Below are 16,212 nucleotides of genomic sequence, written 5' to 3'. Positions count from 1 at the left end.
CACTACTATGCTGTCAGTTAGGACCAGCCCTGGTGGCAGTGCCAGGCTGTGTTCTGCCAGGCCGTGCCCTGCTGTCAAAACAGGCGAGACAACAACGCTGCCCCTTCTGACTCGTCGGCGCCCGCAGGGCAATCGGTCAATCTGTACTACAGCTAAACTGCATCCTGAGGTCATTACAGTGAGCAGACCATTTACAGAATATGCTTCTCTACAGCTCGGTGCCTCAGAGATATTCATCTAAAGTCTGATTTCCAGGAGAGCAGGGGTAATGTGCAGTTGGCATTTAGACTGTGACTGGACCCTTGTGGTGGCTCCTACGCTACGGTACATGCCAGACTTGGACTAGCTTGTGTACACTGCAGGAACACTATAGACTAATATAAGCATGTGCATTAATACACGCATACTGTACAGTGTACACAGTATATCTGTCATGAAGCTTTGTGCTCTAATCTCTTGGACAAACACCGCTGGAAAACAAAGCCCTTTCGTTTCCAAAACACGTCAACACCAACGTGTTCTCCTCCTCCCGGGCCAAGAGACTGGAACAGAATGGAATTTGAAACGTTTTAGCCAAAAATGTTTCCATGGTCAAGGTGTTTTTTGCAGAAACGTTTCAGATTTCGTCCCGTTCTCCGGCTTCAACCAAAAGCTTCCCGGGGGGGAGTTTGCTTTGTTTTTCTTTTGCCACGGATCGATGCGCAGGTGAGTGACTCCTGGTTTATCCTAGAGACCAAAGGCATATAACAAACACATGCACGCGTCTCTCAAACGCAAACCAAACAAACAAGTACACTGGGGTGGAAAAGATACTCACTTATTTTACTTAAGTAAAAGTATCAATACTTAAATATAGAAACACTCTGTTACAAGTGAAATGTACTTCAGTAAAAGTACAAAAGTATTGGCATCAAACTATACTTAAATTACCAAAAGTAAAAGTACAAAATGTTTGAAAATAGCTGATCTACAAGCTTACAGCGCGTCGCATTGCGACGCGTTGTGAGCTTGCAGATTGGCTATTTTCAAATAGCCAACGTATGAAATAGGGCTAAAGTGGTTTACAGTATAAATACTTCAAAAGTAATCTACTTAAGTAAATGTACTTACAGTAGTTACTTTACACCACTGCCAAAGACATATAACAAACACATGCACACGTTTCTCTGGTGGCCACCAGTGAAGTAGTGAGGGACCAGGGCTGTCTGTCTCACTGATGGACGGGACATGCAGCACTTCTTAGAGGTGTTTTAGTCCCCCAGGCCTGACACATATTCCTCCCTGGAGTTCATATTCATACATAAGTGTATGAATATGAACTGGGGTCAGGGGCGTCACAAGGGGGGTGGGACTGAGTTACTAGGGCCCAAGGTGGAGGGGCCTTAATTATTCTATACTTTAGCTATTGAAAAATACAAGTTCCCAGTGCGGCACCGAGTGCCGCGCTGCGAGCTTATAGATCTGCTATTTTTAAAAAGTCTTGAAAATGTGTGCAAATCCTTGAATATATTTTTTATGCAAACATTTGTAATTCAAATTTTGCTTCTGGGGGGATCCCTGGAACTAAATATTTTGAGATGGGGGTCCGTGGCCAGATACATATAATTTTGGGGGTCCTTCACGTGAAAAAGTTTGAGCAGCACTGACATAGAAACATAGGTTTCTACAAGCTTCTACAAGCTCGCAGCGCGGCACTCGGTGCCGCGCTGTGAGCTTGTATATCTGCTATTTTTCAATAGTTAAAGCACAAAATAATGTGTAATAATGCGTTCCCAGTCTAAATGGGTTAAACTACGAAGAACGTTCATGGGGGGCCCGCAGTGAATCCTTGTACCCAGGGCCCAGAATTTGGTGCGACACCCCTGACTGGGGTGAATGAAGTCTTGGTGTAAACAACAGCTGAATAGGGCGGTAACGTCTATTCTATTATACAGTAGCCTACAGTATGTAGACCAGTGATTCCCAAACACTTGGCTTTGAGTGTGACCCATTTATGGGTCGATGACACATTTTTATGGGTCAGTTTATTTTTTGTTTCCTACATTTAGTTTTTAATTATTATTTCAACACATTTTCGAAATTATTACCAAAACATTTTCAGGAATTAGAAACAAATTCAATTAATTATTCAGTAATTTCATGAAGAAATACAAGAACTATCTAAGAAATTCCACAAAAATTACAAAACAGATGTATAAGAAGTAGTGAAAATAGCCGAACTACAAGCTCACAACCAGACGTGAAGTGACGCGTTGTGATCTGCTATTGTCATTAGTTTGGGTCCCGGGCAAAGTCTAATTTTCTTGGGTCTTGTTCTCCGGTTTTCAAATAATTATAGTGGAGTAAATAAGTACAACTAACAATCCCCCAGTGATCTTACTGGTAAAGTAAAACATACCTCCAACTTGTACTCAAGTACAGTACTTGAGTGAATGTACTTACTTACACCACTGATTCTACTGGATGAAGGAAGCATGACGAGCGAAGAACTTGGTCCTTCATGCATGAAGCATGAAGAGCGATACCTCCTCATGGCCCAGATGGATCGGCAGGGAACAGATCAGACAGTTCCCTGAGGCCTCACACAGGACATCCTTTATTTCCACTTCACTGTTTATTAATGGAGCCTGTAGGGGAAGGTGACAGGAGGACAACCACACTCTGGAGTGCTTTTCCTCAGAACCGCAAGGACTGTGTTCCATGGAACTCTCCAGCTGGGGCGTCACAAGGGGGGGGGGACTGAGTTACTAGGGCCCAAGGTAGGGGCCTTAATTATTTCATACTTTAGATATTGAAAACTAGCAGATATACAAGCTCACTCTGAGAGCTTGTAGATCTGCTATTTTTGAAAAGTCGTGAAAATGTGTGCAAATCTTTGAATATGTGTATTTTTTAAGCAAACATTTGTAACTCAAATTTGACTTCTGGGGGGTCCTTGGAACTAAATATTTTGAGATGGGGGTCTGTGGCCAAATACATATCATTTGGGGGTCCTTCACATGAAAATGTTTGAGCACCACTGTCTGACATAGTTTTTTCAAAAACCTTAGAAGGATTTGAAATTCAAAGACTTATTTTCACAATTTAAAAAAAATAGCAGATCTACAAGTTCGCAGCGCGGCACCGAGTGCTGCGCTACGAGCTTGTAGATCTACTATTTTTCAATAGTTAAAGCACAAAATAATGCGTAATAATGCGTTCACAGTTACCCCTATGAAGAACATTCATGGGGGGCCCGCATTGAATCCTTGTACCCAGGGCCCAGAATTTGGTGAGACACCCCTGCTCTTCAGCAGGGGAAAGATACAGTACATGCTTTCAAACGCTGGTTCCGAGCCAAAACGCGAAACATTTGCCCGTGTTGTGACAGATCTGACCAACCTTTTTCCTGTTGTGTGATCCTTTGTTATACATCGATGACATGGTTGATGGCTTGTGTGTCTCTGTGTCGTCCAGGCAGTGTGGTGAGCCTAGATAAGCCCCCCCTATGAGGTGAAGCCCCTCGCCTCATCGCTCGCTTCCCCTCCCAGCATCAACAGCAGGACTGAGGGATGTCACAGGGCTTCCTCCTCTTGGCAATACTCACTGTCTCCCCCAGCATCCAGGTGAGCACTATACCACACACATTCCCATCACGTAAACCACACTACGCACGCACGCACGCACACACACACACACACGCACGCACGCACGCACGCACGCACACACACACATTCATATTATAAATGCATATATACAGTACACTTTTAACACGCACACACACATACACATACACACTTCATCATCATCATAACCTACCTTTATTTCAACTACAGTACAGTTGAGGGGCAGACCCTCGTTTTCAATGTAGACGTGATACAGATCACAATACTCAACAGGTAAACATATACAGGTACAGCTATATCAAAATATGTAATCAGACAACAACATTACTCAAAAGAGACAAACAGATAAACCAAGAATTAAATAAAGCAGTTACAATTTTGAACAAAAGTGTTGGAAACCATTGCCCTGAATTGACCCAAAGAAGGGAGTGAACTGATTTTTAAGTACTTCAGGAGAAACCATTGCCCTGAATTGACCCAAAGAAGGGAGTGAACTGATTTTTAAGTACTTCAGGAGCTCATAGAGCATTGACAGAGAAGGCTGCCTTGCCAAGCTCTGTCTCGGCAAAAGGAACCATGAGCGTCAGGAAGTCACTCGAGCAGGTCATGGTTTAGGGTTCAGATCCAACATAAAACAAATATAAGGGGGGAGCATTCCTGAGATGGCTTTAAAAATAAACAGATACCAGTGCTTATTGTGCCTCTCAGAAAGAGACACTTTCATTTTACACACATACGTTAACTGTTTTACTGCCAGATGTTGTTATTTATTTATTGGGTTTTGTGCCAGCAAAAGCACCTTGCCTTTGCGATGTTATAGACAAAGATGTATTTTTATTTTTTTTATAATTATTTTTTTTTTCTCCTTAAATATGTGTACTTTCGCTATACCAGCAGTAGAGGGCAGCCTCATGCAAGAATTAATGTGAAATGGCCGCGGTAGGCTGCCGTCCGTCAAGGCAGCTCAGTCGCTACAGAGCAATAGACCCAGAGAAAATAACATGGAAGTGTTTTGTTACTCCATTGATGCTAACGTCCAGTGGGTTTTTGAGAGCACTTTTACGGGAGCTGTCTCTACGGTACACACCCGCGCGACCCCTCATCAGTTTACAGACATCAAACCAAGGTACAAAAGAACGAGCCAAAGAACGTACTATTGGCATCGCGCCGCCGGGAAAAATGGGGCGAACGGGAACGTCCAAAGCGTTGATAGAGTTAATACATGCATACACTGACATGCATGCATGCACGCACGCACCTTACTAGATACATATGCCTTTGATTGATTGATTGAATATATTAGTTTGCAACAAGTACAGAGATATATAATAAGTAATACAACTGAAAGGATAACACAAAAATCCCTGAGGGCTTGTTTCCATTGTGGTCCTACGTATTTGTGGTCCCCCTGAAACGTAGGCATTATCTGGCAATTACTAAAAGCTAATTGGTACACTTTAGGAGAAGTTTCTCAAAACATAGGTACAGACCTTATTTGTTCAGTTTGTTCAGTTACAGTATTATGTGCAATATTGTCTGATTTATAGTGAATTTGTATGGTATAATTGTATACAAATGAAATGTCTAGAAACACTGATTAGAAGTATATTTCTGGGGGGTACATGATACCACCCTCTTCCCACTAGATTATATTAATTCATACCCATGTTTGTGCCGAATCTGGGGGGAATGAGATCTGTGGAGTTCCCTCTGGTGTTGTGTCCGTCGATGTTTCTCACTCTTTAAAGTACTTTGACAGGTTCACGGGACTGGTCCCTTGAGTATCTTGAACACACACACACACACACACACACACACACACACACACACACACACACACACACACACACACACACACACACACACACACACACACACACACTTTCCCCCACAAGACCCCATCCTCCATTGGGTCAGGTCAGCTCCCCTGTGAATCGCTGGCATTTCAAGTGTGGGCAGGGGTCTTGTTTTTCTAGCCCACCACCCTCTGAGACGGACCAGAGAGCTGTGGTGTTACAGACTAAACAGACACGGCCGGGAACACAGACCACTCCATGGACTTCCCATAAGGAAATCCCATTACCGTGGGGACATTGTGTGTCATCTTGATGCATTACTATTAACTATTTATAAAGTCCACAGACAGCATTTCACTTTTACTTTCAAACATTTCAGAAATAGCTAAATGGCTGATCTACAAGCTAGGCTATTTTCTTTACTTTCGCTAGTATTGCATTATTTTATGAAAAAATATGGAGATGGAGATGTTTACCAGATGCCGACAATATACAGCCTACTTTGTTGAAAATTGACGATCTAACTGCTTTGCATTGCGAGAGCTTGTAGCTCTGCTATTTCTTGTAGCTCTGCTATTTCTTGTAGCGCTGATATTTCTGCATTTACTCAAGGCTCAAGTACAAGCATGTACAGTAGATCTGATATTTTCAATTTCCATTGCCTCAGGTGTCCCCTGCTGCTATCCTGGATAAGTTGGTGACGGGCTGGAACTTATACAAGGAGGAGTGCCTGCGTAACAACAGCCGAAACCACCTGAGCACGGGTGAGCATAACATACTGTAGCCATTCTATGTATTCAAATTGAATAATGGGAGGGGCTAAATGACAAACTTTTAATACAATAATGTAATGATATCCTATCATAACTGCAGATGCACCATATACCACCAGAGAGCTAGGAAAGAACAAAATAATGTTTTAATAAAAATGTCTGCACACAGCCTGTAGCCTACTTCTGAAAACTGAAGTACTCCAGTGCTTGCTCCAGCACTTAACTCAAATATAAACTTGACTGAGCAACGTTCACTTGTAATGGAGTAACATTTGACCAGGAGTATAGACTTTGACTCGAGTACTGGAGTGGAGTACTGTTTCCTCCTCTGAGTGTTGATCAAACCCCAGGTGTAGCAGTGGGTTATCGTGATCATAGACCGGAGAACATCAATGTGTTCTAAGGCGTTCCAATTGGACTGTGTTAGAATCTACATCCAATAATCCACATCTAATCATTCAAACCCGACCCAACTGGCCCCCTCATTACACACCACATCTCCACTATTCATCATTATATCCAGCCATCCAACACCTGGCATTGCTTAAAACCCTCCGTTGAGAAGATGAAAGCTGATTTGAAGCTACTTTCTGACCGAAAATCTATAGGTCAACCTTTTTACCTTTCCTCTGAAGCCAAGATGAAATCACTTCAAAGAAAGGAAGTCTGGACTTTCACGTAGACCAGACCAGACCATGATGGCTAGGGAAGAATTCTGAGTTGAGAGCTGGTATAAAGGGGTATTTCAACCACTTTATTTGTGTTCTTTTTTCTCCCCAGGCCTTGTGTGCAACGGGACATTTGACAATTACATATGCTGGCCTGATGGACAGCCCAACACCACGGTCAGCGTGTCATGTCCTTGGTACTTGCCATGGCACCACAAAGGTAAGTGTCTTGGATTAGATTCAGACTCGCAGCCCAAATCCCATTTTTGCCCTGAAAAAAACAAAGCACACACACACACACACACACACACACACACACACACACACACACACACACACACACACACACACACACACACACACACGCACACAAAACTGATCTTTGTGAATCAGATTTGAACCACATTTCTATGTTATGTTCCGATTTGTCTCAGTCTGGACATTCGGACACAGAATATAAACTATCTAAGAGCTAACAACACATTCGTCCTGTGCTCCACTGTACGTTGGGAGGTTGTTGTAGATGTAGGCAATCTTTGACGAGCAACACCGTCGCACGACAACTAATGAAAATAACAGTGTGGACAGTTAGTCCTAAAGATCATATTTGAGAAACAAGATCTGGCTGCTGTCAACATGGTCTGCCTTGAGGCCACAATAGCGACCTTAAGCAACGCTACGGCAACGGCAGATGACAACGGTAACCGGAAATGAACCACGCTCGATAGATAAACCTGCCGTCGCCGCAGCCGTCTCTACGACGGCAGAAGGTCCCTTCCCACGTAGCGCCTACTCCGTCTGCTGCGTGTACACGTCGCCATGGGAACCAAAGCGTTCAGTGAAAGGGGTGGGAACCCGTTTCAGCCGAGGCTTTGCTTAACCATTTTGACCGCTACGGCTATTACGTCATAGCAGCCGTAGTCCGCCTGGCGTTGCCGTCCTGAAAATCATCGAGCTTAAAGTCGCTATTATTACTCCCAGTGTGTGTGTGTGTGTGTGTGTGTGTGTGTGTGTGTGTGTGTGTGTGTGTGTGTGCGTGTGCGTGTGCGTGTGTATGTGTGTTCTCTAGTCCAGCATGGCATGGAGTACCAGCAATGTGACGCAAATGGCCAATGGCTGCCTAAGAGGAATAGCAGCGAGTGTGAATCTACCGATGAACCCAGTCTGGTAAGAATATTCATTGTTATTGTTGAGACTGTCTGATGGTAAAATGTTCCTTTCCCACGAGTGACACTTGTTGGTTTGTGGGTTGCGCACATCCAGTCACTGGTGCTGCCTGGTCACAGTAACAGTATTAAAAGAATAAATGTCTGCACAACTTGTTGGGCACATAATTGTGGGCTCGCCTGAAAGGCGAGAACACTATGTTATCTTCATTATTTATTTACCAAGTTCCGCCGCAGACAGTACAAAGGCAGGGCCCTTAGCCAATGAGCAGGACATCAAACATATACTTTTCCGAATGTCTGTCTGTCTGTCACAGCGTTTCTCCTCAGTGGCTGGAGCAATTGATCTGAAATCACATCACCATTAGCATATGAACACACCTGACATAACTGTGAAGCCCGTTTGTCACTTTCACAAATCATATGCTATATATTAGCATTTTTATAGTGTATCTACTATCTATTCTGCATCTAGCATGAGGCATATCTATTCTTTTTTTTTTTTAAGATTTGTTTTGGGGCTTTTATGGCTTTATTGGATAGTACAGTAGACTGACAGGAAACAGGGGGAGAGATGGGGAGAGACATGCGGCAAAGGTCGTCCGGATCGGGAATCGAACCGGCGACGCCGCCAGGCATCAATGCCTATATGGTATGCGCTTAGACCAGTAGGCCACCGGGCGCCCCAGGCATATCTATTCTGCATCTAGCATGAGGCAACATGTTTAACCAGCTCTGTGTGTGTGTGTGTGTGTGTGTGTGTGTGTGTGTGTGTGTGTGTGTGTGTGTGTGTGTGTGTGTGTGTGTGTGTGTGTGTGTGTGTGTGTAGGCGGGCGGGGGGGGCAGACAACACGTCTGGCCCTGTTACAGATGTTGTCCAAAAATCATGCAGATCGGTACACAGTATGTCTGTAGCCATTAAACGGGTATTTCTTACATTATACATTGATGCTCCTACATATTATCATGCAAGCACCAGTTAAAGTTACTTTCCATCCCTCATATACTGTGTGCACAGTGCACACCCCATAACCCACACACTGCACATCATTTCGGAGCTCATATCTTTGAACGGGTAAGGGCTAGTGTAAGCACAAGCAGGGAGTGTTGGGCGGGGCAGAGTAGGACGAAGGCCTTTCCGAAGCTTTTGAGCTGCCATCGTCTACAGAGTTAGCTCAAATGTTAGTGGAACATTCTTGTTTCTTTTCAATTGTTCTAAAATGTGTGTGTGTGTGTGTGTGTGTGTGTGTGTGCGTGTACTGTGTGCAGTTCTATGGGCAGTTCCTCAGTCCGTTTCGGATCATATACAGCGTGGGTTACTCCTTATCGCTGGTTGCCTTGGTGTTGGCACTTGGCATCCTGATATGCTTCAGGTAACTCTTGAAACCGGTGAAAATAATACAAAGAACATGAAATATTTCTGAGTTGCTCATTCGAATGTTGGTATAGTCAAAGCAGTAATTCACACAAACTAAAAATAAAAAATAAATATATAAAACAGTCTTTACGTCTTTCCTTTTGAACTGTCTTGGACATAATCAGATTGATTTACTGTAGAATCTTAGACACCCTCAGAGAAATACTTCCATATCCTGATAGAAAACAGTCCATAAGTGTTGTCATAGTCCATTTGGACCAATGGCATACAGTATGTCGTCTCTTTCGGGTGTAACCTTTCAAAAAAGTAGCAAATGGAGAAGCCCCGAGCCACGCTTCAAGCTTGTGATCTACGTTTCGAGCTTGTGGGTCTTCTACTTTTGATGCTTTTATGCGACGCTGTATGATCAAGTAGGGCTTTAATTCATGAAAAAAAACACGAAAGGTTAGAATATGGAGGTAGGTGGTTTCCAGAAACCTTGTATCTCCAAGTTTCAAATCTGTACGTTATAGCCCGCCTGCTTCATCATACAAGACTGTCACACAAAACTAGTGAAAATAGCAGATTGTGTGCTTGTAGATCAGTTATTTTCACTATTTTAAACCATTATTTAAACGATAAATACAAAACAAACGGTTTTGGACATACACAAGGTTTCCACCCGACAACAACAATATATTAATGTACTGTACATGTGCCATGTGCTACACGTTTGATCCTTATACTGTTGCTCATTATAACCAGGAAGTTGCACTGCATGAGGAACAACATCCACATGAACCTGTTCGCCTCCTTCATCCTGCGAGCCATGTCCGTCCTCATCAAAGACGCTCTGCTGGAGGCCCCCAACCTCAAGATCCTGACTCACGACGACGTCAGTAACGACCAGGAGGGCTTCCCCAGGGCGCCCGTCTATCCGGTAGAGGTCGCGGTCAGCAATGAGGTCATTAGCCTGTAAAGTATTCCTTTTCTTTTTTTTTCACGAATCACTTTCGTCTGACAGATTTTGGTCAGTGTCATTGCTGTTGCTCCTTCCATTTTTGATTGTCTTGCAATAGTGGAAACAAAACGTCAAGAAGATGAAAACATTATTATTTTCATTAATTATTATTTCAACTGTAGACATCAGGGGTCTTCAACGTTTTCAGGCCAAGGACTGTTTTCAGATATTTAACCACTTGAACCGTCAATACTTAATAAACTTGACCTTTCACTCTGTACTTGGTCTGCTCTTTTCCCCCCTACACCAAACGTCTTTGCCGAAAATAGCCGATCTACAAGCTCACAACGCCTCGCGCTGCGAGGCATTGTGAGCTTGTAGATCTGCTATTTTTGGCTAAAGTTCTCAGAATAAGGACACTAGGGTTCAAGTGGTTAATATAAAAAAGGAGAGAAAAAAAAGTTTCTATCACTCAAAGATTTGGAGGACCCCCTGTAGTAACTCTGGGGACCCCCTGTTGAAGACCCTTGGTATACATATAAATACACAAATTAATAAATATATAATGATAATCACAAAAATAATGTACTGCTAATCTAACATTAGTTTGAACTTCAATGCAGTGTTGACCATAACTTGACATGCTGCTGCTGTTCCATCATGTAGACAATGGTTGCCTGTCGCATCGCCCTGGTGATGATGCAGTACAGCATAATGGCCAACAGCTATTGGCTGCTGGTGGAAGGACTATACCTCCATAACCTCTTGGTCATCACCGTCTTCACCGAGAGGAATTACTTCAACATATACCTGTGCATTGGCTGGGGTGAGCTGCTATCCATGTGCGTGCGTGCGTGTGTGCGTGCGTGCGTGCGTGCGTGCGTGCGTGCGTGCGTGCGTGCGTGCGTGCGTGCACGTGCGTGTTGTGTGGGAGGCCTGGTCTAATAATTTGAGGGTCAATGATTAACTGTAGGCTGTATGATAGAAAACGTTTGCATTTAGAAAGTTTTCATTTCATTTACAGGCACACCACTAATAGTCCTGGTGCCCTGGGTGATAGTGAAATACCTGTATGAAAATCAAGAGTAAGTTGTTCATTCAATCTCTTGGAATTAAATTAACTCCACCGACCCCCCCCCCCTCTCTCCATTTCTCTTCATTTCTCTCTTCTACTCTCTCTCGCTTCATTTTCTTCCTTATTAAAAATCCCTGTGTGGAAAAATGCAATCATAATCATTACATTTTGGGACAGTGAAAAAAAAAACGTAGCTGATAATTGTTGAGTGTTGACTCAGTGCTCGTGAGTCGTGATAGACATCGACCCAAAAAACTGGAGTCAATTTTCTTCAAATCATGTGTGCTGGTGTAATGGTCACAGTCTGATTGCTTCAGAATGCTGTAGCTTTGATCAAACTCATCATGAGAGGGCAACGATGTTTATCTTCATGTCTGTCTGGAAGCTGAATAATGACGAGCCACGTTAATGTTTATTGGCCGAATAGTGTGCTTGCAAGTGGGCCACAACGAGAGATTATAATGAAACTCCCGTTATGCAGTCTCTGCAAAGCACACCCTGCAGCAGTAGAGTGGTATAGTGGCTTTTAAACCAGTAGCACACATTATGCGCCGTAAAATCATCAGTGTTACTTTATCTCTGAGAGGATTTCAAATGAATAAATTAACTGTGTGGAGATCTCTGCATTATACTAAAGTGATGCAGTTTTCAGAACTTATTCGACTGTTATCTCTTGAGTGAAATGAACAGCGAATGCCTCTAGCTGCCCAAAGCACCAACAGTCAGTAGTCATACCTAATCTATCGTCTATATCCATATCAAGATATACGGTCTTAGATGTTTCTCCAATGCTTCGCTTATAGGTGCTGGGTGCAAAATATAAACATGCATTACTGGTGGATCATCCGTTCCCCCATTTTGCTGGCAGTTGTGGTAAGTCACATACGAACGAACGAACGCACGCACGCACGACATGAATGCTAATGGCTTTTTAAGAGTAATGTCTGGTCATACATAACAGTTTAGTTGCATTGTGCATATATTACATATTCAAGCAATCACAAAATGTTCTCATTTGTTATTCGTGTGATTTCGATTGTTTGAATATCTTCTTGTAAAATTAATAACAATAGCAAACATTTCGTGATTCACATTGGTTGAATACGTAATAGGCCTATGGCATAACACAGATGTACTTAAAAGCCATATCAGTCAGATAACCTACGAATGGAATGGACCAATATAGAATGAACCAATATAGAATGAATAGACCAATGTATTTTATTATTGTAACATCTATTATTGAAACATGAGAATGCAAGTGTATATGTAATATTTAATCTTGGCGTTCAGGCTCTGCTATATTTTTCTCCCTGCTCAGCACAATTAGAAACCATCATTAACCATTAAGAGCAGGGAGATATATATATATACCTATATAATAACATCCCCCCATAGGGAACAGAACTAATAGCAGAGCCCACTGGTGGTGCTGGGGTGGCGGTGGGAGCAAACAGCCTCACAACCAGAGGCATATTCAGAGGGAACGCAGGATGAGCACAGGCTCAGGTGCCCTTAAATACCTGCCCAATTGTTCAGCTGATTTCCACGTCAGCGTATGATGTGCGGGTCTTGCACAACACTGAACACACCCACATATGGCAGCACAGTGTGAACTTCTCAGGTGTATCTGCCTGAACTAAACTCGCAAGCTACGTTATCATTAGTATCCATTGTACATTTCCTTTTTTTTTTATATATATATAATCTTCATCCCACGATTTTGCAACCCATTTTCACCCAGTGCCAATTGCCTATGTAATCCTGGGCTCTGCTCTCCCTCTGCCACGCCTGGGGAGACAACGGACTGACCTCATGCTATCCATTGTACATTTCCTAATGAGATCCATTGTACATTTCCTAATGAGATTGTGTTGTTTATATATTCAACCCACTCACACAGTGAAAATTAATGTTTGTGTTTTAGTGACCGCAGCAGACACTAACTACCCTCCCTGTCCTTACCGTACCTTAAGCCCATCATAATAATCTCAATAAAGGTCAGCGCTGCACTTATGTAAGAGTCACATTTGTCACGGCTGCCAATGCCGGGGCGGCTACACATTACATCCCCGGCACTTTCCATGCAATCCATCAGTCCACTTAAGTGGCCTGTATCTCACAGGAATTCCTGTGTTTGAATTCTTGCAGAACAGGGAGGCGTATTGGCTCCTTCTAGTGCTTCACTGTAGACCAGAGTGGTTCTCAAACCTTTCAGGCAGTGACCCCCCCCAAAATATTCATATTTGAACGGGGGACCCCCCACCCTGACAAGCACTTAGAATTGTAGAAGTTGAGTCATTACATTTAGTTTGACTCGGTTCCACAGATAAATATCATGAAAATAGCCAATCTACAAGCAATTCTTATGCTTTTTTACGTTTTTTTATGCTTTATACTTAAATTATTTGGCAATTTGTCAACGTTTGACCATTTATTATAGTATAGTTTGATTACTTAAATAATAGTAATAGTATCATAGCCCTACTGTTAGTGTGTTTTGTTTTGTTACTATTCTTATGCCTGATATACTTGGTTGCTCGCCGCGTCACAAATAAACGATATACAAGCTCACATCAGCGGTTTCCGCAGCGTGACACCATTCCGTTGCACAACTAAACACCCTTTATATGCACCTGCAGATTAACAGTTAATAAGGGGTCACAGCAGGTGTCCATGGGGGGGGGGGGGGGACCAACATCTTAAGACCAGCATTACACAGTTTGACAGGCATTATTAATCTCACTATGTAAATCCAAAGCTCATATTGATTTTTACCTAATGGAGAATAAGTTTGTGCCAAGAACTCTGACAAGTCGGGCAAACTTCACGTTAAGATTAATGTGTGTCTCCCTTCCACAGATCAACTTCCTCATCTTTATTCACATAATCAAAATCCTCGTGTCAAAGTTGCGAGCACACCAGATGAGATACACCGACTACAAGTTCAGGTGAGAAACGGGAAGAGTTTAGACTACCCAGCTGTGTTTTCATGTCCTCCTCATTAGGGCTGTCTTTGGGTCGATTCACACTCTAATAGTGAGCCTAACTAATTTCGGTTCGGCACAAGGCGAACCCAAATATGGTTCGCCTCCCCCGGTTCGGGGGGGGCGTCAACCGACTTAACTCGGCTCCTCGGTGCTGGCGAAAGGTTGTGACCTCCCGACTTAATTTCGGTACTCAGCGGTGTCTTCTCATTCATTCAGCCCGGCTTCACGTTCATATTCTTGGCTGTGAATCCAAGGAAACAGCGGTCGTTTGGGAGGGAGACACGCTGACTTCCAAATGATTGTGGACGCTGTGTATTGAGTGTTTCATAGCGAATACAGACAGTGCAGCTGGGTCTCGCTCTGAGTGATGGCAGGCAGGCGCGCGCGCGACACACACACACACACACACACACACACACACACACACACACACACACACACACACACACACACACACACACACACACACAGCTTTGGTGCATGTCTCGCTACTCGCCGACAGTTTTAAAGAGAAAAGAAAAGCATAGACACAACTTTGCTAATGTTCCATGTTGATGACCACGACGAGTTGTGACTGCGTGATGATATGCATGCAGCAAGAGAGGCGGCCGCGGCACGTCTATAATGTGAGCTTGTAGATTAAATGTTTTCGACAGAGCTCGAGCGTTTGTGAGAGTGAGTGAGAGAGAGAGGAGACCCCGTGTCGCAGTCACTGGTGCTGCTGCCTGCTGGAGCTGCCTGCTACTCAATGGACCTCCAGTCATTCAGCGTGCAGCGAGGGCCAGTCAGATATATATCCGCCCTGCAACGCTCATGTATCGGCCACAAACGTTGTCATGCCATGGACCTCCAATATTTACAAGCGACTTCGGCACTAGCCGTTAAGAAAGTATGGATGAACTCCCCCCGAACCTAAATAATTTCGGGTCGGGGAGCCCTCCCGAACCGAAATTAGTTAGGTTCCTTATTAGAGTGTGAAACGACCCATAGTCTCGCGTAGCCAAACTATTCCACCATCTCCGAATGCTATATAGAGTCTGGAACTACAGCTCCTGAACCCGTTCATGAAAATCTATTTTAAAATGTAATTTCTGCTAAGCAGCAAGCTAAATATGCTTTTTATTTATATTAGGATAAATGTGCGCGATGTTAAAAACGAAACAGAAGTGAGGAGGAGTCTTCACTTCCACTTTAACCGGATACTCATCATTCTTCTTATGTTACCCCAGACTGTATGACAGGAGCATTCACAAATCGCGGGAGTCAACAGTCTGACCACACGAGACTAGGGCTGGGACGATTATGACATTTTACATGGCGATTAATTGGCACTCACATAATTACGATTAAAGATTCATTTTGTTATTGTTGTTGACAATTACATTTCTGTTTGGCTTGTAGGCTTTGAAGTTGCACATGGCAGATATGACATGCACCTAACCTAAATATACAAAGAAATTACTGACATATTTGAGAACGTTGTACTTTAAAAAGAACATTGTTAGCGGAAATAGACGATCTACAAGCTCACAACACGTCACGGCGCGTTGTGAGCTTGTAGATCTGCTATTTCCAATATTTTTGAAAATGTTGAAAATATATGAACTTTTTTCAACATGGAAACGATTATGACGATTATATAGAACAATTGCGATTAGACAATTATGTAATAATTGTGACAGGCCTACATACAACAGGCCTCCCTAATGATTCCCTCTGTTTGCACTAATTTCTCTCTCTCGCTCTCTCTCTCTCTCTCTCTCTCTCTCTCTCTCTCTCTCTCTCCCCTCTCTCTCTCTCTCTCTCTCTCTCTCTCTCGCT

At 43.2% G+C, this 16,212-nt stretch overlaps 1 protein-coding gene across 1 annotated transcript in view; it reads left to right on the top strand.

Annotated features, from left to right (window-relative positions):
• Positions 1 to 16,212, top strand: part of gcgra (glucagon receptor a) — a 100,957-nt gene that overhangs the window by 82,644 nt on the left and 2,101 nt on the right. Inside the window, 10 exon segments of the mRNA XM_080725118.1 lie at positions 3,457 to 3,605; positions 6,069 to 6,165; positions 6,955 to 7,062; positions 7,912 to 8,009; positions 9,278 to 9,381; positions 10,131 to 10,329; positions 10,993 to 11,152; positions 11,351 to 11,411; positions 12,205 to 12,274; positions 14,264 to 14,352. Coding sequence (XP_080581244.1) covers positions 3,552 to 3,605; positions 6,069 to 6,165; positions 6,955 to 7,062; positions 7,912 to 8,009; positions 9,278 to 9,381; positions 10,131 to 10,329; positions 10,993 to 11,152; positions 11,351 to 11,411; positions 12,205 to 12,274; positions 14,264 to 14,352 — 1,040 coding nt within the window. The 5' untranslated portion in view covers positions 3,457 to 3,551.

Source organism: Nannobrachium achirus (assembly GCF_963921795.1).
Source record: "Nannobrachium achirus genome assembly, chromosome: 4".
Lineage (NCBI taxonomy): Eukaryota > Metazoa > Chordata > Actinopteri > Myctophiformes > Myctophidae > Nannobrachium > Nannobrachium achirus.
This window is presented reverse-complemented; position numbering and strand designations above follow the sequence as displayed.